We start from the raw sequence: 24274 nt of genomic DNA, 5'->3' as shown, positions 1-24274 counted from the left end.
TCTTGGAGCCAGTTGATCACCCCTGGTGCTTCCTAAACACGCAGGGCCCAGAGCCTCGCCGACAGCCCGGGGCATGGCTGGGGGGGTCACTGCAGGGGACTGGGTTCTGCTTCTAGGCTAGGGGACAGAATAAATAGGGTCAGCTCTTCTGGAAGCAGGTTTGGATGGGACTAGCATGGGCTGTGCAGGGGAGAAGGTGGCAATATCCCGCACAGCCTGCTGGGTTGACAGGCGTGCTGTGAAGCACAACTGGGCTGCTTCACCGCTAGGCGAGTCCCTGACCACAGCTCTCTGTAGTGTTCGATGGGGAGGCAGTGTTGGCCTTGGAGACACAGAAGGCAGGTTGGCTCTCGCCCCTTGGTGGGGACAGATGTGCAATCGATAGGTTAATATGGGGCAGAATAGCAGAGCACAGCGGGCTTTGAAAGAAAGTAGGAAAGGGCTGTTTGCTGAAGCTGGAGGCAGGTTCCTGTACATGTGTTGCTCTTCCGCTGCTGTTAAAAAGAAAGAGAGCTGTTTTGGATACCTCAGAATGTGCAAGCTTATTCGCCTCGTTGCTAAATTGATTGAACCCAGCATAGCTTTGCTGGCTTCTGGATCCTGCATGGTTGGGATTTCTGAAAGGGTTTAGCACGGAGATGGTGATGACATCACTGCTGGATGATCTGTGCCCACCATTGGCATGTGCCCAGCAGTGGCAGGAACCTGTTTGGTTCCAGCACGACAAGTGAAATCCTAGCCATCGTGTTAGACTCTTCACTTGCCATGGGCGACTCCCAGTGCCACTGGCCTTTCCTAATTTAAGAATTATCTTCAAGCTTGTTTTCAGCGGCGTCCTGACTGCTGGAACATACTTTATCTTGGTCTCCCAAACAAATCATTCCAGATCCTCCCAAAAATGCAGCAGCTGGACTGGTCCTGGGTTGTCCCAGATGGACAGGGCGGTGGCACTGCCCGGGCCTCTCCCTTGCCTGGATCTGAAGGTAGAAAGTAGAATTCCCCCACTGTGACATCCGATTCCCACTGAAAGAGGGGGCCCGGCTGGCCAGAAGTAGAAACCGAGCAATTTCTGGGCATGGATCGCTTTTACTTTTGAGATAATGCCTGAGGTGAATTGCCAGGACCTTATTATTTAAGGCTTTTTCAAAATTTCTCCCATTCTTTTGAGTTTTTCACTTTTCTGAGCAGTGACTTCTGTTGATAAGGTTGTTCCCTTGTGTGAATTGTTTTATTATTCGGGATTGGGGATCTTTTTAGAGTTTGCTATTTTATCTCTGTCAGGACAGTATATGGCTGGCATATTGTGTTATTTTTTTATTGGGTATGGTATTGATTGTTTGTGTCTGCACAGTTATGTGTATGTTTGCATTGTTGGTGTGTTTTGTGTTGAATGGGTTATTAACCTTGGAAAGACAGATGAATTCCAAATTCAATTAAAACAGCTATGAGAACGAGCGTCACTCCCCAAGCTCCACCCAGTAGGTAATTTAGTGAAGCCGAGCAGCTTTGATTAATATTCGCTTCACTGAAGTAGTGGCCACTGTCAGCCCAGCTGTACGATAGAGAGCCCCCGCCCCCCCCCCCCCCCCCGCTGCGTGGCACAGAGACGGGGAAAAGGGGCTCGGAGTTGAGGAGACATCTGGCTGATGTCTCTGGCATTCTCCGCATCTGAGAATTCACCCAATATACCCAAGTCCCCTGCAAAATCATCAGATCTCCCAACTGGATCCTGGGCTGGTGGCAGGCAGGTAAGTAGCGTGCCATGGCCTGACCTATATTGTTATTCAGCCAATGGAAGTGATTGTCCACCCAGCACGGAGATGCAAACTAGTTGTAGAGGGGCTAGAAAGACAGGAGATGATAAGAGTGCAGCCAAGGCGGGTGAAGCATGAGGGTTTGGTTCCTGGACTCCAGGGGAATGTAAAGTAGATGTGGGCAGGGAAGTTCAGTGACAGCATCTTATTAGAATAAGAGTGCTCCTCTAGTCAGGTCTGGGCATTGGTAACCTAGCCCGGGGGGAGTAACGCGCTTTCAGAAGCCCCTGGCAGATGCTTCTTTGTTTTCTGCCCCGGGATTTCCAGGTATAAGAGGTTTGGCTGATACAAGTAGCACCCTCATGGTGAGGCAGCCCAGGGGGTGTTCAGCCTTTGACCCCTCTCCCACCCTGCCTACCTCATTTGGACATTGAGGCTCCTTTTAAACCTTAACCCCTGTTCCCTGTACGTACCTGGATCAGTCCAGACAGTGGGTTATGTCCCCAATCCAGCAGATGGAGTCAGCACAAGCTTTGAGGGGGCGTATCCATATATACTACTACCCCCTCTGCAGGAGTTCAGTATCTTCTGACTCCAGCAGATGCGAGTAGGGTATCCTGGGATTCTCCCATTGCTATAGGTTTTTCCCTGTGTTTTTCTTTCTGATTTTCGCTTTGGCTTCTGCCTACTTGTCTTGTTTTGGATCAAGTTGTTGTATTTAAAAAAAAAAAAAAAAAAAAAAAGTTTCTCTTTTAGAGAGCTGTTTTTCTCTTACCCTCTGTGTCCTCTCTCTTGCCTGTGCTGCGTTTTGGACGGGGTAAGTTTTGGATTTGCTGTGTTTCTTTTCCTTTGCAGCTCTCCAACCTCCGGTGCCTCGCGGATGCCGGTGGAGCCGGCCTCTCCGCGCTGAATTTCTTGCCGGCGGCCATTTTGCAGCTCCTTAGGGGCTGCTGTGGCAGGCAGGAAGGACGGTCTCGGCGGGTTGTGCGGCCAGGAGGGCCCCCCCGCGGCACTTGGAGCTTCATCCGGCGGGCAGTGCAGGCCGACCGGGCCCCCCCGCGGTGCCGTTTTTCGCTCTCTCGTGGCCCCCCCGAGGCTCAAGGCTTAATTGAGGCTGTTTTTCGATGCCGTTTCTGCTGCCACGCGCTTCCGATGCCGCGGCCGTCGGCTGCTCAGCCTGCGGGGACGCTCGGTGCCTTCCCGGGAGGAGGGCACCTCGCAGTCCCTCGCCGATTTTGCCTTCCTTTCCAGTTTGCCCGGGCAGCGTAGGCCGGCCCCTCCCCCATTCCTGGCGGGAACGGCGGCCATCTTACACACACAGCGCCCTGAGGGAACTCAGGGAGCGCTGGAGGATAGGGATGCGGTTACGGCTTCCCACCGACCCTGGTACCGGAACCGGGTCCGCCGGGGCAGGGTACCACGGCCTCTCCTTCGTCCGGGGCCCCCTCGGGCAGGCCGGGGTTTTCCCCGGAATTTATTCTGCGGCATATTTGCAGGGGCTGGACGCACCTGCGGGGCCTCCCCCGGCTACGGCTCCTCGGATGGCGACTGCTTCTCAGGCCCCCCCCGTCTTGGCGGGCGTGGGGGCCCCCACCCCCGTCCGGGCGCGACCTCCCCCCCGGGGCCGGGGGGAGCGGTGCCAGGCCCGGCGGCTTCTGACCCTGATGTTGCGGCCATGGACCAGGCGGACTCCACGCCGGAAGGGAATGACCCGCGCCCGCTTCGCCTCTTCCGGACGGAAGAGCTAGACGACCTTATCCCGCTGATTATCCAGGAGCTGGATCTGGGTCCGCCGCCGGATCCGCCCGCGCCTGTAGCGCCTGCGGTTGTCACCTCGTCAAAGAAGGGGGATCCGGTCCTGGCGGCTCCTCGGCCGAGGGCCCGGGCTTTCCCATCCTCGACCGGCCCATGGAAAAGTTGTATCCACTGCCGGAATTTTCCTGGATCTAGGCACTAAAGGTGGACTCCGCGGTGTCGGCGGTCACGAAGAGGACGACGATCCCAGTGACGGGAGGCGCGGCCCTGCGGGATACGCACGATTGCAAGTTGGAAGTTTTACTCAAAAGGGTCTTCGAGGTCTCCACGCTGGGTATGCAAGCAGTGATGCGCAGTTCCCTTGCCCAGCGGGCAAGCCTCCTCTGGGTGCAGCAACTCCTCACCTCCCAGGCCCTTCCTCCCGAGGAGGCCGCCCCGGCGGATAGGCTGGAAGCAGCGGTGTCGTACGGGGTAGATGCCTCGTACGACCTGTTTCGGGTGCTGGCACGATCCATGGCTTCGGTGGTAGCGGCCAGATGTTTGCTGTGGCTTCGCAACTGGGCGGCGGATACGTCCTCCAAGTCAAGTCGGGGCTCCCAACTGGGCGGCGGATACGTCCTCCAAGTCAAGTCGGGGCTCCCTGCCTGTCAGGGGTAAGTTCCTCTTTGGGGAGGATTTGGATCAGATCATCAAGTCCCTGGGGGGAAAGGCGGTTCATCGTCTGCCAGAGGACAGATACCGGTCTTCTAGGGCATTTTTCTTCGTCCCGGACCAGAGCCAGGGCTCAACGACGCTACAGGAACTACAGTCCGGCGGCCTCCAGGCCCTCCGCCCCCAGGTCTCAGCCCTGGTCGCGCTCCTTTCGCGGGCGCCGGCCCGCCCGCTCCAGCCCCGGGACGGGACCTCCCTTTCCCAAGTCCTCGCAATGATGTCAGGCTCGCCCACTCCGCCGTTCCCAGACTTGGGGGTCGGCTGGCGTTGTTCGACAAGGAGTGGGCGCACATCGCCTCATACCAGTGGGTCCTGGACACCATAGGACGCGGCTACGCTTTGGAGTTTGTCCGCGCTCCGCAGGGACGGTTCATCTTCTCCCCCTGCGGATCGGGTCCCAAGCGATGGGCGGTGCAGTTAAGGCTGGACAGGCGTCAGGAGATAGGCGCTATTGCGCCCGTGCCCTTCTGAGAGGTGGACTTGGGCCATTATTCAATTTACTTTGTGGTGCCAAAGAAGGACGGTTCCTACCGGCCCATCCTGGATCTCAGGGAGGCCAACAAGTCCCTCCGGGTGGTCCGGTTCCGCATGGAAACACTGCGGTCTGTGATCGCGGCGGTGCACCGGGGGGAGTTCCTAGCCTCCTTGGATCTGACGGAGGGCTACCTGCACATTCCCGTCCACCGGGAACATCAGCGTACTCTCAGGGTCAAGATTCTGGACCAGCATTTCCAATTCATAGCCCTCCCGTTCGGGTTGGCGACGGCTCCGCGCACTTTTGCCAGGATCACGGTAGGGGTGGCGGCTGCCCTTCGGAAGGAAGGCATTCTAGTCCATCCTTATCTGGACGATTGGCTCGTTCGAGCGAAGTCTTTCCGCCACGGACAGGCAGCGGTGGCCAGGGTAGTACAGTTCCTGCAGTCCCTGGAATGGGTGGTGAATTTTCTCCATGAGCTCCCTCGTGCCCTCGCAGCGCTTGGACTTTTGGGGGCGACCTTCGACACCCGTCTCAGCTCCTGGGGGTGATGGGCTCCACCATCGACATGGTCCCTTGGGCGTTTGCGCGCCTCCTACCTCTACAGAGAGCTCTTCTCTCCTGTTGCAAACCGCTCTCGCAGGACTACCAGGTGATTCCCCCTCTGCCGCAAGCGGCCAGGAACAGTCTGAGCTGGTGGTTGGATCCGGCGAATCTGGCTCGCGGCGTGTCCCTCGATCTCCCAAATTGGGTGGTAGTTACCACCGACGCCAGTCTCGGCGGCTGGGGAACCGTGTGCGACCGCAGCTCCACGCAGGGGACGTGGTCCGAGGTGGAGTCGAAATGGTCCATCAATCGTCTGGAGACCAGAGCGGTCAGACTGGCTCTACGACACTTCCTGCCACTTCCTCGGCACCGGGAGGCCAGGATATTATCCGACAACGCAACCACCGTGGCCTATATCAACCGACGAGGAGGCACTCGCAGCCCGCAGGTCGCGCTCGAGGCAGCGATGTTGATGCTGTGGCCAGAGCGGCTTCTGGTCCGCCTGGCGGCCTCGCACATCGCAGGGGTAGACAACGTCCAGGCGGATTTCCTCGGTCGTCAACTACTGGATCCCGGGGAATGGTCACTATCCGATGATGCGATGCAACTGCTTGTCCATCGGTGGGGGACCCCCCACCTGGATCTGATGGGGTCCCACGCAAAACGCCAAGGCTCCCAATTTCTTCAAGTCGCCGCAGAGAGCGAGGTGCGGAGGGAGTCGATGCCCTAGTGCTCCCGGGGCCGCCCCATCTCCTTCTCTACGCATTCCCATCGTGGCCACTGGTGGGCAGAACACTCCGCAGAATAGAGGCTCTTCAGGGGGCTGTGGTTTTCGTCGCACCAGAATGGCCCAGGCGTCCCTGGGTTGCGGACCTGCTACAGCTGGTCCTCGATGGACCCATACGACTAGGACGTTTCTCCCGCCTCTTGCATCAGGGTCCAGTATTTTTCGAGCAGGCAGAATCCTTCTGCCTGGCGGCTTGGCTTTTGAGAGGCGCCGCCTCTGGCCCCGAGGCTACCAGGAGGCAGTAGTGTCCACGTTGTTGAGTGCGCGAAAGACGTCGACGTCGGTAGCCTATGTTCGAGTCTGGAAGGTGTTCGAGGCGTGGTGTTCCAGCCAGAACACGGGCCCAACTAAGGCTTCTGTTCCTTACATCCTTCAATTCCGACATGCGGGGGTGGACAAGGGGCTCGCCTATAATCCCCTACGGGTCCAGGTGGCCGCCCTTGGTTCGCTATTGCGCGATGGGGGCTCTCTGCGGCAGCCCCCGGACATTGTTCGTTTTTCCTCAAGGGTGTCCCACACCTGCGGCCTCCGTTGCGGGATCCTTGGGCCTCCTGGAGTCTCAACCTCGAGCCACTGAGGAGTGCAACGCTTAAGGATCTCACCCTTCAGACAGTGTTTTCTGGTGACAATCTGTTCCGCTCGTCGCATATCGGAACTGTAGGCACTCTCGTGTAGAGAACCTTATCTGCGTTTCTCCGACTTTGGAGTTTTCCTCCACGCCATTCCATCATTTCTCCCGAAGGGGGTGTCTGCGTTTCATGTGAATCAGACGGTGGAACTGCCGTCCTTCTCGTCTTCCGAGCCGAAGTCTCTACGACTCTTGGATGTCAAGCGCACTCTGCGTCTCTATCTGGCAGCTACGAATGATTTCTGGACGTCTGACCATCTCTTCGTCCTTAGGGCTGGCCCAAGAAGGGGTCCCGGGCCTCCAAGACGACGATTGCCGGATGGCTGACGGCTGGCATTGCGGCTTCCTACATTGGGGTGGGGCGGTCTCCCTCACCCGGCATTGTCGCGCACTCTACGTGTTCTCAGGCGGCCTCCTGGGCGGAGGCTCGCTCGGTCTCTTCTCGAGAAATCTGTTGCGCAGCCACCTGGAAATCGTTATATACGTTCTCGAGGCACTATCGCCTACCTCTCGCCTCTCCAGTCTCTGGGCCTTTTGGCGAGTAGGTTCTCCGAGCAGGCCTCGCAGGACCCCACCCGATTTAGGGAAGCTTGGGTACATCCCACTGTCTGGACTGATCCAGGTACGTACAGGGAAAAGAAAATTATTATTTACCTGCTAATTTTCGTTCCTGTAGTACCATGGATCAGTCCAGACGCCCACCGCGTCTGGGTTCTCTGCCTGCTCGGCTCCTTTTCTGTGGCTGTCCTTTCTAACGTCTTCAGCTTTTACTGCTTCTCGCAGTTCCCCACAGGTTGTCTTACTGTGTAGGTTGTCTTCCTGTGTTTATATAGCTTCCTACCCGTTGGTAGGATCTTTGCAGTTCTAGTTATTATAGTTGCACGGCTTCGTTGCCGGTTCCTTTTTCTACTTGATCCATTAAGGGGTTCGGTTTTTCTACTCGGGCTTTGATATACTCGATACTGAACTCCTGCAGAGGGGGTAGTAGTATATATGGATACGCCCCCTCAAAGCTTGTGCTGACTCCATCTGCTGGATTGGGGACATAACCCACTGTCTGGACTGATCCATGGTACTACAGGAACGAAAATTAGCAGGTAAATAATAATTTTCTTACCAGCCTGCTCGTAGCCTTGCTGATTTTAACCATTTTTCAAATACGTGAAATTTGCAAAGTCTCTTGCCCCGCCTGCTTCTCCTGGTTCGATTGTAGACTTTGCTGAGCAGGGACTGTCGTGTCTGTGTTTCTGTGCAGCGCTGGCTCCGTTGTGCAGCACTAGAGCAGCCATAAGAGGTAGTACCAGTAGTTGAAGACTGTTCTTTCCCCATGGTACGTTTACAGAGCCCTAATGCATGTTAAATGGCTGTGAATCGGAAATTAAGTTCTTTTTAATAGGCTGGTTGGCAGGTCTGGCTGGCTGTTTGCAGGCCTCTTAAGGAAATCGCAGCTCAGGGTCTGTGCCTGCAGGCCCTGCTCTGTTTCTCTTTCTCTTGTCAGCTCAGGGGGGGGCAGCGCTGTCCCATGGCCAGGTTACTTTGAAGCCTCCTAATCCAGGAGTTGTAGGGTGCGAGTGCTCCTGGCAGCGCCCGTACCTGCCCCCTGCTTTCACCTTCCCCAGCTGTATTCCTACCTCAGGGCTTTAGAGGATGGAGGACCCTGAGCCTTGGGAATTTGGGTTCCACGTTGTATGTTGCATGTCTGCTCTCCTGCCCGTCACTTTTCTCGGGGCTGCACCCGTGGGCAGAGGATCAGGGACAGGAGCTTTCAGCAGGGGGCTCCCTGAGCACCTGCCTATGTTACTTCGGCCCTGACTTTTCTGGTGTTTAAGGTTGCAGACTCACACACAGAGGTAGCCACAGACAGGCAGGTGTTTTATTCAATTACGTGGTCTCCAGTGACCTGCGCCGTGGCACTGGAAGCCTCTGCTCCTAACTCCCGGCGTGCTGGCACTCCTCAGGGCCGGGAGATTTTCTCGTCGTTCCTGGACTGGAGGGAGATGAAAGGTCTGTTCAGGTGCTGTGCCACGCGTTTAATGCTTCCTCTCATCATCTCCTCTCTGTTCCAGACGTGTTCCTGGACGATCTGATCCTCACCCATTCGCTCTTCCTGCCGGCGGAGAAGTTATTTCAGGAGCTGCAGCAGCAATATCCTTTTTGGGGGTGGGGAGTTGGGGGCTCTGGGGCGGGATTGGGTGCTGTGAGTCACCAGAGGTGCCAGAACATTACTGATCTCAGCCCCCCCCCCTGCTGCGAAGACTGGACGTTGACCTGAAAGCCAGCGGCACGGAGTTGGGGGAGGCCAATATTTTCCAGGGGTTTTGAGATTAGGGCAGAGCATGGAATTGGCGTGCGAGTGCTCCCGTATCCCTCTCGCCCTCCATGACTTTAATGCCCCCTTCCCAGCAGCCTTGTTGCCCACACGATTTGCGTTTTTTTAACGTATTTGTTTTCCTTAATGGCCATTTTACTTTCTTGGGGACCAGCGATTACTCCTCCCCCTGCTGGGACCAGAGTGGGCTGCTGCAGCGAAAGCGGGCGGTGCTGGCGGTTCTGCTGCACTTCATGGAGACCTACAAAGACATCTTACAGGAAGAGGAAAGCAGCTTCAAGTTAGTCAAGGTAAAGGTTCCCCAGTAAGCGCAGGCAGGTAAGAATGGACTGGAAGCATCGCCGGTGAGGGAAGCACCAGTGCACTTCCAGCCCCACTCCTGCAGAAATTTACCATTCAGGCTCCTGAAATCACACGAAGGGCTTCCCGCTCGCTGACCGAAGCCCAGAGTGCATTTAATGTAACACGGAGGGTGCAGACACGGAGTTCCCTGTACGTACCCGGATCAGTCCAGACTGTGGGTTTTGCCTTCCTTCCAGCAGATGGAGACAGAGAAAAACTTGAAGAGCACCCTCTCTTAAACTGGTGTGCCACCTGCATCTCTTCAGTATTTCTCTGTCTCCAGCAGATGGTGGTGGTAATCCCTGCAGGCTTGACCTTTCTGTGTGGTTAAGTGAATCTCTTTAAAAAAAAAATAAAAAAAAAAAAATATATATATATATATATATATATATATAGGAAGCAAACCAGATCAAGCAAGTTTCCCTAATCCTCCCAGGGGTAGGCAGGTCCTAGTTGGACTATCCCCTCAGGAGCTGGGGTTGGTGACCCTACAGGTAAGGCGCCTGGGGTGGAGATACCAGTGGCCCGGTCCCTGTCCCCTCTCCTTGTTCCCCGATCCACTTTTGAAAAAAAAAAGAAAATTTAAAATAAACAAACGAGCAGGAAGCAGCTTGTCAGCTTTCGTTCTAGTTTTAGGTAATCCGGCTGTTTCTTTAGTTTTTTTCTTACCGGCAGGCCGTCTTTGTTTTCGCTGCTGGCTTCCCTTTTACTCGCGGCTCTTTTTCGTGCCTCTCTAGGCTTACCTTGGGCTGCGTCCTACCCGCTGCGTTGCCTGTGGAGAGTCGGCTTCGCGCCTCTCCCGCGCAGGTCTTTGCTCACGCTGCCTCTCCAGGGATGAAGGCAGCTCGGATCGGGGAGCAGAGCCTGCTACTAAGACCTGCACAGTGCCTAAACGCCCTGCTCCTCGTGAGCCTCTGGCTCCTCCGTTCCAGCTTAACGTGGTAACGGCAGACATTTTAGATTCTTTAGCAGCCCGGGCCCGCGCCATGAGCGGAGGGGATTTTCCTCCCCCTGATTTGTCTCCCGGGCCGGCCAGTCCAGAAGATCCTTCTGACCAGGACCAGGACTTTTTGGATCCATAGCCTGATCCCCCTGGTGGAGGAAGGGGGCGGAGATAATTCATTTTCTCTGGATTTTGTGCTTTTAATGCACAAAGCTTTTCTGGCCACTCAAGCACAACATTCTGAACCTTCCTGTTTAGGGCGCCCTGCGGGGCCCCCCCAGAAGCTACCTAAGCACCAGGACCCCCAGATCTCCCTTTGCATTGCGAAACTTCGGAGCTCCTCCCTTTCGGGCGGTTCTAACCCTCTGGACCGGGTGCCCGCTGGATCTTCAGAGCCCTCTCTGTTCCCACCTCCTCCCTCGGGAACAGAACCTGAGGAAGAACTGGGAAAGCCATCTCACCTTGAGGGCAACGACCCTAGAATAGTTTGTCTTTTTCAAAGGGAGGAATTGGATCCTTTAATACCATGGATCCTTTCGGAACTCAGTTGACTTTCCGCAAAGCGTACTCCCCAAGGGTTCGGTGGACCTGGTTCTAGCGGGCTTGTGCAGTCCAGCAAAAACATTTCATTTTCATCCCATGGTTCAGGAATTGATGACTAGAGAGTGGGATGTGCCTGAGGCTGGGCTGCATGTGGGTCGGGCTATGGACAAACTTTACCCCTTGCCTGAAGAGACCCTGGACCTGTTAAAAGTTTCCCAAAGTGGATGCTTCGTGGTTCCCAAGAAGGAAGGATCCTTCTGGCTGATTCTTGACCTTAGGAGAGTCAACAGAACGCTCAAAGTTCCGCATTTTCGAATGGAGACCCTACGCTCGGTCCTTGTGGCGGTATGCAGCGGCGAATTTCTAGCTTCCTTGGATCTCACGGAAGCGTACTTGCATATAGCCATTCGCAAAGCTCACCAGAAGTTTCTTCACTTCAATATTCTCGGAAAGTGTTTTCAGTTCGCTGCCTTGCCTTTTGGACTCGCCACAGTGCCCCGCACGTTTACCAAGGTAATGGTAGTTGTCACAGCGGCCCTGTGAAGAGAGGGTATTCTGGTGCACCTGGTACTTGGACGACTGGCTCATTCGAACGAAGTCCTGGGAGTTCAGCGAAGATGCAGTCTTCAAGGTCCTCAGTCTTCTCGAATCTCTTGGATGGGTTGTCGATCAGGCCAAAAGCAAGCTTCTTCCCTCTCAAACCATGGAGTTTTTGGGTGCTCGGTTCGACACCAGTCGGGGGAAGGTGTTCCTCCCGCCGGAGCGGATCGACAATTTGTTGCTGTGGGTCCGTTGACTGTTGGCTCTCTCTCTGCCCATGGCCTGGGACTATTTGCAGGTTCTTGGGTCCATGGCATCCACCTTTGAGTTGGTTCCCTGGGCTTTTGCGCATATGAGACCATTGCAACGAGCGTTACTGGCCCGCTGGGATCCAAAGTCTGAGGAGTTTCAAGCCCCCTTACCTCTCACTGATTCCGCCAGGTGCAGTCTTGGCTGGTGGCTTGTCCCAGAAAACCTGAGCCGAGGTGTGGACCTCGAAGTTCCACAATGGATAGTGGTAACCACAGATGCCAGTCTGTCAGTCCCAGTCTGTCCAGGGCCTATGGTCGGTGGAGGAAGTGAGTTGGTCCATCAAATGCTTGGAGACCAGGGCTGTTCACTTGGCGCTCAGGCACGTTCGTCCTCTTCTTCGCAACTGAGCAGTCAGAGTCCTATCCGATGATGTGACAACTGTGGCCTACAATCAGCCATCAAGGCGGCTCCAAAAATCAGGCAGTAGCGGCAGAAACGGAGATACTCATGGACTGGGCGGAGAAACATCTTGGTCTTCTAGTAGCATCTCACATTGGCGGAACCGACAACGTACAAGCAGATTACCTAAGTCGGCGAAGGATAGATCCGGGGGAATGGGAGCTCTCCGACCAAGCGATGGACCTCATATCGCGCAGGTGGGGACTTCCTTACTTAGACCTGATGGCTACGTTTCAGAATACCAAGGCTCCTCGCTTCTACAGTTGCAGAAGAGAGCACGGGGTGGAAGAAGTTGATGCAATGGTGCTCCCCTGGCCACCTTCAGTGCTTCTTTACGTCTTCCCTCCTTGGCCTCTGGTTGGCAAGATTCTTCGCCGGATAGAGGTGCATCCAGGGAGGGTGATTCTGTTGGCACCGGAGTGGCCCAGGCATCCGTGGTTTGCCGACCTGGTCAATCTCCTGAGGCTTGGACATCTTCCACATTTGCTTTGTCAAGGGCCTATATTTTTCAACCAGGCAGATCGCTTTTGTCTAGCGGCCTGGCATTTGAAAAGTGGCGATTAAGGAAGAAAGGATTACTAGGACAACCACTACTTCCTTTTCCTATATCAGGGTTTGGAAAGGTTTTGAGTCCTGGTGTTGGGAGCAGGGTGTTCTCCCCCATTTTCCGCCAGTAGCGCATATTTTGGCATTCTTGCAGAAGGGCTTAGCCAAAGGTTTGTCTTTCAAGTCCCTCCGGGTTCAAGTAGCTGCCTTGGGTTCTCTGGTAGGTAGAGTTCATGGCAAGTCTCTCACTTCGCATCCAGATGCGGTTCGTTTTCTTCAGGTGGGGGGGGGGGGGGGCGAAGCATCTACATCCCCCAGTCCGATCGGTGTGTCCTTCGTGGAATCTTAATTTGGTACTGAGAGTTTTGTGTGACCCACCTTTTGAACCTCTCAAGAGGGCCACACTAAAAGACCTCACCTTGAAAACAGTATTTTTGGTGGCTATCTTCTCGGCCCGTTGGATATCTGAGATCCAAGCCCTGTCTTGCAGAGAGCCCTTCTTGTGGATTTCTGACTCGGGAGTTTCTCGTAGAACGGTACCTTCCTTATTACCAAAGGTGGTTTCGTCTTTCCATGTCAATCAGTCTTAGAACTCCCAGCCTTTTCAGATACCTCTCCTGACGCTCTTCATGCCAAAGAGTTAAGAAGTCTGGATGTTCGAAGGACACTGCTGCTTTATTTGGAGGTCACTAACCCTTTTTGTATGTCCAATCATTTGTTCGTCTTGTGGAGCAGGCCTAAGAAAGGACAGAAGGCATCTAAAGCGACAGTAGCTAGGTGGTTGAAGGAAGCTATTTCGTTGGCTTATATTTGTCATGGTCGTCCCGTTCCGAAAGGGTTGAAAGCCCACTTGCTTCGTTCCCAGGCGGCTTCGTGGGCTGAATGTCAGTTGGTATTGCCACAAGAAATTTGTAGAGCGGCAACCTTGAAGACGATACATACCTTGCTTGTCATTACCGCCTGGACATCCAGGCTCCGAATGCTGGCGATTTTGGCAGTGCTGTCATTCGAGTGGGACTCTTGTAGTCCCACCCTGTTTAGGGAAGCTTTGGTACATCCCACAGTCTGGACTGATCCAGATACGTACAGGGAAAGAAAATTGGTCCTTACCTGATAATCCTCTATGACAGTACTTCATTATGTAGAAAGCTATGGAAGAAGGCTACAGGTTTCTTCTAATTCACTGTTTGGCATCAATTTCTTTGCTAGCTGAAGTTAACAGTTCTCTATTTATAAACTTGCTTGATCCATGTTTGCTCCTGGTTTGATCTTATTGTTAATTTTGCTTGGATATTCTTTATACTGAAGAGATGCAGGTGGCGCTCCAAATTAAGAGGGGTACTCTTCAAGTTTTTCTCTGTCTCCATCTGCTGGTGGGGAGGCAAAACCCAGCACTCTGGACTGATCCGTGGTCCTACAGGAACGAAAATTAGCAGGTAAGAACCAATTTTCCTCTGCTGCCCCCGTCTCCTCTAGCTCGGGGGTCTGAAAGCTTTTGGATGGTTTGCCCCCCCCCCCTTTCACCGGGTGCTGTGGAACCCCTGGTACTGACGTTAGCTTCCCTCATGCCAACGGAGGCGTCTGTGCTTGCAGGACCTGTACCTGCTGGTGATGAAGGATGTGCCCCTTTACCCGGAGTTAGAAGAGGTGGTGATGAAGCTTCATCAGCTGCTGGAGACGGCGCAGCTCAGGTATGGCTCTGATTGGGGGTTGGGTGGGGGGCTCACCTAGACACGGGCATGGAACCGCCATATTTGAAGGGGTGGAGGGAGAAGGAGGGTCCATGACTGAGCCTGGCAGGGGTAGAAATGGAGGCTCCTGAAGTTGGTGCAGGGTTACCCGAGTTTGAATCTTTCTCCCTCCAGCAGGTGCACTGAGGGAAGGAGCCTCTCCTCTAACATACACAGACACTTTCCAGTCGTGCACTTATTTATTTAAAAAATGCTTATACCGCATTATCAAACTTTCTAAGTGGTTTACAATGAATCAGCCATAAAAATATAAAAACATAATCAATAGGAATCTGATAACGTAAAACAAATCAGACTAAGAATAAAATATAAAATAACAACAACAAACTAAAAAGTGCATGGGTTACAAGTTAGGTTTCCTGTCATTCTGGTCACCGCATCTCAAAAAAGATATAATTGCGATGGAGAAGGTACAGAGAAGGGCTACCAAAATGATAAAGGGGAATGGAACAGCTCCCCTATGAGGAAAGACTGAAGAGGTTAGGGCTGTTCATCTTGGAGAAGAGATGGCTGAGGGGGGATATGATAGAGATGTTTAAAATCATCAGAGGTCTAGAACAGGTAAATGTGAATCGGTTATTTATTCTTTCAGATAATACAAGGAAAAGGGAACACTCCATGAAGTTAGCAAATAGCACAGTTAAACATTGGAGACAATTATTTTTCACTCAATGCACAATTAAGTTCTGGAATTCATTGCCAGAGGATGTGATTGAGGGTGTTAGTGTACCTAGGTTTAAAAAAGGTTGGATAAGTTTGTGGGAGAGAAGTTTAGGGAATACCACTGTTTATTACTGGCATCAGTAGTATGGGATCTATTTAATGTTTGAGTACTTGCCAGGTACTTATGGCCTGGATTGGCCACTGTTGGAAACAGGATGCTGGGCTTGATGGACCTTGGTCTGACCCAGTATGGCAACTTCTTATGTTATTGCCCTATAGCAAAGTTGCGGCAGGGCCTCAGTGTTGCTGGGATCAGGAAAGGGCGCTTTGAGACATAGCGGAAACTTTGTATCCTTCATGCTGCGCTCTCATCCTCCCCGCAGGGTCACCGAGGAGAGCACAGCCCCTGCAAAACCGGTGAAGCCCCTTTTCCGGCACTTCCGACGCATCGACTCCTGCTTGCAGCCGAGGGTGGCCTTCCGGGGCTCAGATGAAAGTGAGTTGAATGTGACAGGGGAGGTCTTGGATCGGCACGGTGACATGCCGGGCCCTCTCGGGGGGGGGGGGGGGGGGGGGGGTGCCTCGCGGAAAGCGACCCTAGGAGTCTTGGCAGGAGACTCCCGTTGCCTCTCTCAGTGACTGGGAGCTGTCAGGCTGGGGAGGAGATCTCGCTGGCTTTTGTTTTACTTGAATCGCGTTGAATTTACGGAAAAGCTGAAGTTTTGCTCTTCCTGCCTGGGTCTTTAGCGCCTCTGTTCTTCGAGGCGGTCTTTGATCCTGAGCCTTTGATCCAGAGCCTAGAGTCAGGGTTTAGACGCTCGCTCCACACTTCAATCAGCAGAATGTGTAATTCCTCTCTTGCTGGATTTTGGATTCTTCTCTCAAGGCTCAGACTGCAGGTGGCTTAAAAAATTTTTTTTTAAATGAAAATCCCCAAGATGTTCTAGTGCTTGAATTGTTGTGCTGGGAGAAACTTCAAAGCAATTGTTTCCTAAGGCCATTGGATATGTGCTAAAACAAGACCTAGCAAGAGAGAATGTGAAACAGGAAATCTTGTCTTCAGATATGGCCATGGAGGTTGAGGGAACAGTCTTCCTGTGCACTGCCCCTCCTGGAAGTTAATTTCCTTCTACACCAAGCAGCCCCTGTCCTTACAGCACTATTGTTTTCATTATAAAGCACTTTGGACAGTAGAATAACTTTATCAGACAAATCATATTAAATTATATTCTGTGGTTGGTGGTGGGGTATCTGGAGCTCTGGACCAATGGCTGAATGATCTGATCCAGGGATGATTGACCTCAGTCAAACAGAGCCTGGTTTCCAGGATAGACGCTATCAGGAAAGAAATGTAAAATGCAAAGAAAGCTGCTTTTTCATGTTAAATTATTGTGTAAAGCTCTCTAAAGAGCAGAGTTGCTGGGGTTAGCCATCAGTCCCCGGTATGTTATCTTTCAGTTCTCTGCAGTTTCTCATCAATGTTGGTCTTTCTCCCCCACCTCACTTTCTGTGCAGTTTTCTGTCGTGTTTACATGCCGGACCACTCGTACGTGACAATCCGAAGCCGCTTGTCGGCCTCAGTGGAAGACATCCTGACCTCTGTCTCGGAGAAGCTACAGTACTCCGAGGAGCCCAGTGGCCGGGACGAGGCGCTCATCCTGGTGGCTGTGGCGTCCTCAGGAGGTAGGAATCATGTTGGCATTTTTATTACATAGCTCTGTAAGTAAATCTGCTTGGCAGCAGCAGTCAGGGACATGCATGTGGTGAAATAACAAGGAAACAATCACCTCTGCAAATCCATCCAAGCAATCGTATCTCTGGTGAGTTAAAATGAAGCAGGTGGACAGTCCATGTTTCACTATGGCTTCATTGGCTGTGGGGACAGGGGAAGATGGTGGGCAGGAGACCTCCTTCTGATGGGTAGTGCCGCACTCCCCTTGGATTCAGCCCTGCCATGAGGGTGCAGTGGAGGTTGAGCTGTGGTGCCGGTCTCGGCAAACCAAAAGAGTGCACATTCAAACTTTTCATGTTTTCCCCTTCAGAGAAAGTCAATTTGAAGCCAGATGAAGATTGTGTGTTTACAACGCTGGGGATAAATAGCCATCTTTTCGCCTGCACTAAAGACAACCTTGAATCTTTGGTAAGAACCTGTCCTGAAGCTTGTAAAAAGAGACAAAGCGATGGCACCCCCTCTCTTGCAGCCTGTGTCAGTGGGACCCCCTTCCCACTAAAAACAGTAAGCTGAATCTGTCCATGTTCCTGATGTAAACCTGTTTCCTTGGGGACATAACAGAGCTGTGACACTCATGGACCTGGCTTTTCAAATCTGCCTGTGCTCCTCATTGTATTGTAAGCTCTTGAGGCCAGGGACTCTGTAAATGTATTCACTGTCAGTCCTCTATAAAGAGCTCCCTCTTTATAACAATTATGCTGGGAGCCAGTTCTCTGCTTGTGAATTTTTATTTTGCTGGGGGTAGGGGTGCAGGGAGGGGAGACTGTGATTCGCTCTAAAGGGGGAGAGTGTTGTAATAAAGGGGATCTGATTACAGAGGTTTTGTTCCCCTTCTCCCCCGAGGTCCCTCTGCCGGAGGAGATCCAGATCTCACCAGGAGACACCGAGATTCACGGGCTGGAGGCAGAAGACGTTGCCACCCACCTGTCAGCTTTTCACTGGGAGCTCTTCAGGTGTGTCCACGAGGTCAGTGTCCTTTTGCTCTCCTCTTTCATTGATACCTGCATGCTTGCATAATAGAGGGGCGGGGAGGGATTGCCTCTTGTAGGAGTAACTGCCACGGTAAGGAATTCCTCAGTTGTGGATTATCTGACATTAAAATCAGATTACCTGGGAGCAGAATATCCACACCTTTTTACAGGTAAATAATGAGTTTTATTGTAGAGGCATAAAATAAACAGTGGGTTTTTTATATGGTAGATAATTGTTTTTAAGTTTCTAGTTCAACAGAGTAAATCACTCTTATTACAACCCCCCCCTGCATTTAACTCAAAGTTAACTTGTGCTCATCAGATGCATCGCCAATGTCCTGCCCCAGTTTAAAGGAGTAATTTAGTGCTTATCTTATGCTGATTTCTCCGCAGTTGGATTGTCCTAGACAATCTGGGTCCTGTCTCAGTACAGAGGGCAGCCAGCTGAACCTCTGGCAGGCACACGACAGGTTAACGCCACAGTCTCAGGGGGGCAGACCCAGATCTTACAGACACTTCTGAAAGTTATGCAGGCAAGGGTGGTGCGAAGATGGCTTGGCTTGCCAGCCAGGGCTTAAACAAGGATAAGATTGGCAAGTACTCTACAGTTACAAGAGCAGGGATGGGGTAAGCTGTGAGCTCCGTCTCGAAGCCGAGCTTGAGCTTCGTGAAAAGTCTCAGGTGCCGCGTTCAGAGGGCGGAGTTTGCTTGAACACCAGCAAGGAGTGCGGTCTGGAATCTGTAAGTGCAAATTCCCTGCACGGACCCGGCTCAGTCCAGACTCCTGAGGTTATTCATCCCTGCCAGCAGATGGAGACAGAAAGTAAAACTGACACTGCTTCAGATAACCCTGGTGCCACCTGCAGCTCCTCACTATTTCTGTCTCCTGCAGCTCTTTTTTTCCTTAGTGATTTTTCTTTTTGCTAGTTTTGAACCTTACTCCCAGGGGTCGGGGTTCCTGAAAAAGGATCCCTACCCTGCTTGGTTGAGTCGTACGCCCGGTCCAGGGTACTGTGGGGTGTGCATCTGGTGGTCCAGGTCCCTCCCCTCCACGAGGTCACTTGCGTGAGTCTTTTCTTGTTCTCCTTTTCCTCACTTTCCCTCTCCTGTTTGTAACTTGCTGTATTGAGCTGGACAGCTCTCTTCAGTTTCAGGAGGGGGAACTTTTAGTGACCAAGCCTCGTTGGTAGATGTAGTTTGTGTCGGGCAGATGCTTGCCGTGAAGAACGACGCCAGCTGCTTCTCTGTGCAGTTCTCACAGGAATTAAAGCTGCAGGGGCCAGCAAGGAGCTGGACTTCCAACTTGTGTTGCTCAGGCCTGCAAAGTTTGGCTCAGTTGCACTTTCCTTTCAGGGAGACTGAATTATCCCCTATACCTCCCAGAAGAGGGACCATTTAGAAGTGAACCCCCCCCCCCCCCAAAAAAAACCCCCAAATAGCTGTATATTCAAATGTGGAAATGTTTTAAGTATTTTCATTTTTGAGTGGAAATAACATAATGTCAAAGACATGCAGACAGTGGACAGTGCCTTGCCCGACATCCCCACTTCCTTGGAAGCAATGGTTGAATGGGGGGGAGGGGATCTCCAGAGATGGGGGAGGGGGGCTAGAATTCAATCTGCTCAAATGACCGGGTGAATTATCCTGTTCAGCGCTGAGTATATCTGAGGAGGGGTCCTGCCAGCTTTTGATTTTCTCTTCTCTCTGCACCACCGGCTGCAGCTGGAGTTTGTGGATTACGTTTTCCACAGTGAGAGGGGGAGGAGGGAGACGGCCAACCTGGAGCTGCTTCTGCAGCGCTGCAGCGAGGTGCAGCACTGGGTCACCACCGAGGTCCTGCTCTGCGAGTCCCTGAGCAAGCGAGTCCAGCTACTGAAGAAGTTCATCAGAACTGCCGCCCTGTAAGTGCTTTTGGCTCCAGGTGGGGATTACAGCATCCAGGCCTCCCGGGTATGGGCTTCTGGTGAAATGAGAGGGCGATGTAGCTGACAGCCCAGGCCACTAATCCCTGGCCCATCCTGCTGGATCTTTGTGTGTCAGCTGGCATGACGTGATGCACCCTTGGAGAGCCTGGAACTTGGGCGCAGTTAGAGCAGAGCCCGTGTGCCTTGGCAGAGCCTCTCGCTGTGAGCAATCCCTGTTTCTCTCTTCCCTTCCTGAGACTAATGCTCCCTTTCCGAGAACTGTTGCATAACCACGTTCTTACAGGACTTCAGGATAGGGGGCGGGATATGGGAGCGGCTCTCTCTGGGAGTGGCCTTGTGTCTGCCACTCATTCCTAGACAGGTGTGCTGCTCTGTAGTATCTGCTTTGCATGGTTTATTGCTCCTGCCAAATATGTAGCATGCTTCTTGGAAGGAGACACTAAAAGCACGTCTAGTCATGTACTCTGACCTCTCCACACTACAAAGCACCTCTGTATAACTGGGCATTGGATTGGCAGCACAGTGGGATGAAAGCATTGAGGAAATGTATCTGAGAGTGAGCCCCTCCACAGGCTCCAGGTGGCTTTTGGGGGTGTGTATAGTGTACCTTACGTCCCCTCTTGTGACTCTCCCGCTCTCTGCTTCCAGTTGTAAACAGAATCAGGACATGCTGACCTTCTTTGCTCTGGTCCTGGGATTGGACAATGCAGCGGTCAGCAGGCTGCGGCTCACCTGGGAGGTAAGCTGGAGACAGGACCTGCCTGCTGTCCATTCCCACATCACGCGTATCCTGGGGTCTCTGGGGTCCCATGAAGCTGGAGGGGGTGGGGCGGGGAGTGTCACTCGATTGAATTGCATGGCCATGCTATCTTCCCCTCCACTGCCACCGTCGCTGGCAGCTTCCTGACGTGTGAAACATAGAGCCATTCTACCTAATGTGAGAACCGAATGTCCGTGTGCAGCTTTCCTCCCCCAGGAGTCCTCTTTTTAATGTGGAATGTTGCATCGGGAGGGTGGCTCTGAGTCGGGCTGTTTTACTCGGGTAAAAGTCTGTGCAAATTGCCCTCTACGTCTCCTCTGGGGGTCTTCTCAGGACCGCCTCCACACTACCAAATTCTCTCCAGCGATGAGGCCTCCAGAACTAGGGACAGAACGCTCTCTGGACGCCACTGGGTAGAGCAGATAACCTGCTTCCCCGCTTGACCTGATGTCTGCACATCTTGTGCTAGTGCTGCTCCGCTCGCCTTCTGTCTCATCAGAAGTTTATTTGGGCCGCCTGTCCTGTAGAGCCCTGGTGGAGAATGGGAAACTTCTGTTTTATCTGTGGCTTTCTTTTCTGCTTTTCAGAAAATGCCTGGAAAATTCAAGAGTCTGTTTCGCAAGTTTGAGAATTTAACAGTAAGTTCCTGTGCAGGAGCTGACATGCGGCCTGCATTGAGTTCAGCCCACAGGTTGTTAAAGGCTATCGCCGAGGAGCTGGCGTCTGCGTCTTGTCCTGGGTCATTGAAGCTTTGTGCTGGGAAATAGAGGAAATCTTAGGATTGAGGTTAAAATCTTGTATTTCCTAGCGTGTAGCCAGATGGATTCAGGACCAATGGGTTATGTGCTCCCCTGCTAGCAGATGGAGACTGAGTCAGGTTTCAAAGCTGACGTCACCTTAAATACATCCCTGCAGTGACCTCAGCCATTCAGTATCTCTCCGTCTCCTAGCAGATGTGGATTGTGCCTTCCCTATCGGGAACACTACTCCTTAGAAGAGGAAATTTTACCTTTAAATTGGAGAAAGATCGAGTCCCGTTCTCCTGTGGTGATACCTAATGGTTGAGTATTCTTGAGGTGATTTCCGAGATCTGGTCACCGGTTCCCAGCGTGGACTTTGTTGCTGAAGCGGCTGAAAGGCAGCGGGTACAGGAAGCCGAGCGCGGCGGTGATGGCCTATGCCCTGTGCCCCCGCAGCCGGAGACAGTCTCTGTACCCAGCCGGTAAGCGCTGAGCCCAGGTAATTAGAGAAGAACTCCTCCGATTCAGAGACGTGGAAGGGCTTCGGTAAGTCTTTCCTTCGGTCTCCTTGCTCGGAGCACCGTACCGACGACGTTCCCAGTCCTGTAAGGGAAAGGGTTTCCGAGCGGGTTAAGCGCAACCCCCCCTCCCCCCCCCCCCCCCGATGGGCTAGGATCCACTTCAGGCTCGGTGAGCACTCCACGTGGCAGGCTGCGGCAGCACCATCTTGCGCGCAATTCGGTGCAGCGCCATTTTTCCCCTTTGACCGTTTGTACGTATGGTGTGGGCCGGCCCTCTGTGCGCATATCTGTGTATGCACATACCTGAGCGCATAACTGCACGCATAAGTGCATGCATACGCTCGCGCACAACCGGACGAATACGTGCTCAAATCCAAACACCAGCCGGCTGAACGCACAACACAACTATGGCTCCGGCAGCAAAGAAGTGACTCTCTTTGTGATGCTTGCCATATTAGGGCTGCACAGTCTGACCTAAAATCCTTCCTATGTCAGCACTGTGAAGAAGCCCAGGGAGGGCTGGACCCTCAGAACTTCTCCAAACCCGCTCCCTACCAGTCGGAGGATGGGTCAGCATGACCTTATCCGTACCGGTGGTGTTCCCGCTCCCATGGTGGGTAAGGGAAATTGGGCCTCCCAGCGGGTTGAGCAGTCCTCAGTGGGCTAGGCCCCGCATTAAGCACACCACGTGGTCTGCCTCATCGGCATCATCTTGAGCGCGTTTCTGAATGTGTCGTATGGCCCTACGTAGGCCGGTACGCGCAGTACGTCGGCTGTGCGCGACGTCAACGTGTACTTATTCACACAACTGTGATAGCGCTTACGCTAAGCACGTGTCATAAGCGCGTACCTACTCGCACAACTCTGGGAGCTGTGTGCATGACGTCAGCGCATTCTTACGCTCACAACTGAAAGCGCTGTGTGCGTTTCGTCAGCACTCACCTGCGCGCACAACTCTGAAAGGTGCTGTGCGTGTAACAGCGCATACTTACACCGACGACTCCGAAGGCACTGTGTGCGTTATGGTCAGCGCATACTTAAGCGCACAACGTCATAAATGCATACAGGAAAAGCTGAGCGCACGACCCGAGCGTGTGCCTCGCAGATAACCTTTTAAGCATGAGCCGATTGGAACATACAGCTACCACCGCCAATAGTGCCGTCAACCAAGAACCCCTAAGCGCCTTGCTCCTTGTGCTGCTTGTCATCTTAAGGCTTCTCAGCCTGACGTAATTTTCAACCTGTGTCAGCACTATGAGGAAGTCCAAGGAGAGTTGGCTTCCTAGGACTTGGATAAGCCAGGCTCCTTCTATTCAGAGGAGGGGTTAGCCACAGCCTTAGCTGGAAGCACCCATGACTGGGCTATCCGTGGGAGAGGGAAATTCGTGCGGCACCTACCCCAGTACTCCTGGGGTAGGCAGGGGCCCTGCCGTCTTCTCTAGGATGGAATTATTTCTCCAGGGCCATGAAAACCATTGTACAGGCGCAACCTGCTACCTCACTGGCCCCTGCCCGGACGGAACCTCAGTCAGTTGAGAAAAAAACCCCAAAACCTTTCCCACCGCTATTGACAGACCTCGAGGCATCTCTCGCCTCACCAAGGGTATCCCTGGCAGGGACCCGGACGACACGGAGGAGGTGCCAGATTCCTTAGTCCAGTCTGATCTCTACGGAAAGGCTCTTGCTACTTTCTAGTTCTGGAGCCGACTATCCCTCTTCTATTGGTGGTGGGTTGAGATCACTTCAGACAAATGGGTACTGGACATAATATGAGAAGGATACGCTCTGCAATTTCACAGCATCCCTTGGGTCATGTTCATGATGTCGCCATTACACTCCCAGCACAAGAAACTGGCAGTGGAATCTACGTTGCTAAGGCTCCTCAGTTTGAGGGCTATCACTCCGGTACCTATGTCCCCAGGAAAATTTCATTGTACCCAAGAAGGAGGGTTTGTTTCGCCCCAATCTGGACCTCAAACGCTTCAATCGTCATCTGCAGATATTCCGGTTCTGCATGGAAACTCTCTGCTCCATCACAATGACTGTACAATTGGGAGAGTTCCTAAACTCCCTGGACTTCTCGGAAGCCTACCTTCATATTACTGGCAACCACCCCCAGAACATTCTCCAAAGGTATGGTGGTTGAGGCGGCGGCACTGAGGAAAGAAGGGTTCATGGTGCACCCTTACTTAGATGACTGGCTGATCTGGGCGAAGTTATTGGAAGAGAGCATCCAGGTGACCAGCAGGGTCACATCCCTGCTTCAGGAAATTGGTTAGGTCATAAACATGGACAAGAACTGCCTCAAGCCCTCCCAGTCCTTAGAGTACCTGGTCCAGTTCGACACCAAGCAGGACAAAGTCCTCCTTCCTCCTTTGAGGATAAGGAAGCTGATCGGCCAAGTGCATCGGTTGACGAACACAATGCACCCCAGGGTGTGAAGCTGTCTTCAGGTCCTCGGCCTGATGGCATCAACCCTGGAGGTGGTACCATGGGCAAGGGCTCACATGCGGCCACTCCAATGCTCCTGCTGTCACGTTGAAAGCCACTGTCTCAAGACTACTTGATTCGCTTCCACCTTCTGATAGAAGTATGCTCTCA

At 53.0% G+C, this 24274-nt stretch overlaps 1 protein-coding gene across 1 annotated transcript in view; it reads left to right on the top strand.

Annotated features, from left to right (window-relative positions):
* Positions 1 to 24274, top strand: part of RAPGEFL1 (Rap guanine nucleotide exchange factor like 1) — a 42554-nt gene that overhangs the window by 5680 nt on the left and 12600 nt on the right. Inside the window, exons 2-11 of the mRNA XM_029572958.1 lie at positions 8723 to 8801; positions 9125 to 9275; positions 14204 to 14301; positions 15408 to 15520; positions 16540 to 16707; positions 17067 to 17164; positions 17600 to 17722; positions 19450 to 19628; positions 20301 to 20391; positions 21000 to 21050. Coding sequence (XP_029428818.1) covers positions 8723 to 8801; positions 9125 to 9275; positions 14204 to 14301; positions 15408 to 15520; positions 16540 to 16707; positions 17067 to 17164; positions 17600 to 17722; positions 19450 to 19628; positions 20301 to 20391; positions 21000 to 21050 — 1151 coding nt within the window. The remainder of the gene's footprint in view (positions 1 to 8722; positions 8802 to 9124; positions 9276 to 14203; positions 14302 to 15407; positions 15521 to 16539; positions 16708 to 17066; positions 17165 to 17599; positions 17723 to 19449; positions 19629 to 20300; positions 20392 to 20999; positions 21051 to 24274) is intronic.

This window comes from Rhinatrema bivittatum, chromosome 12 (genome assembly GCF_901001135.1).
Source record: "Rhinatrema bivittatum chromosome 12, aRhiBiv1.1, whole genome shotgun sequence".
Lineage (NCBI taxonomy): Eukaryota > Metazoa > Chordata > Amphibia > Gymnophiona > Rhinatrematidae > Rhinatrema > Rhinatrema bivittatum.
This window is presented reverse-complemented; position numbering and strand designations above follow the sequence as displayed.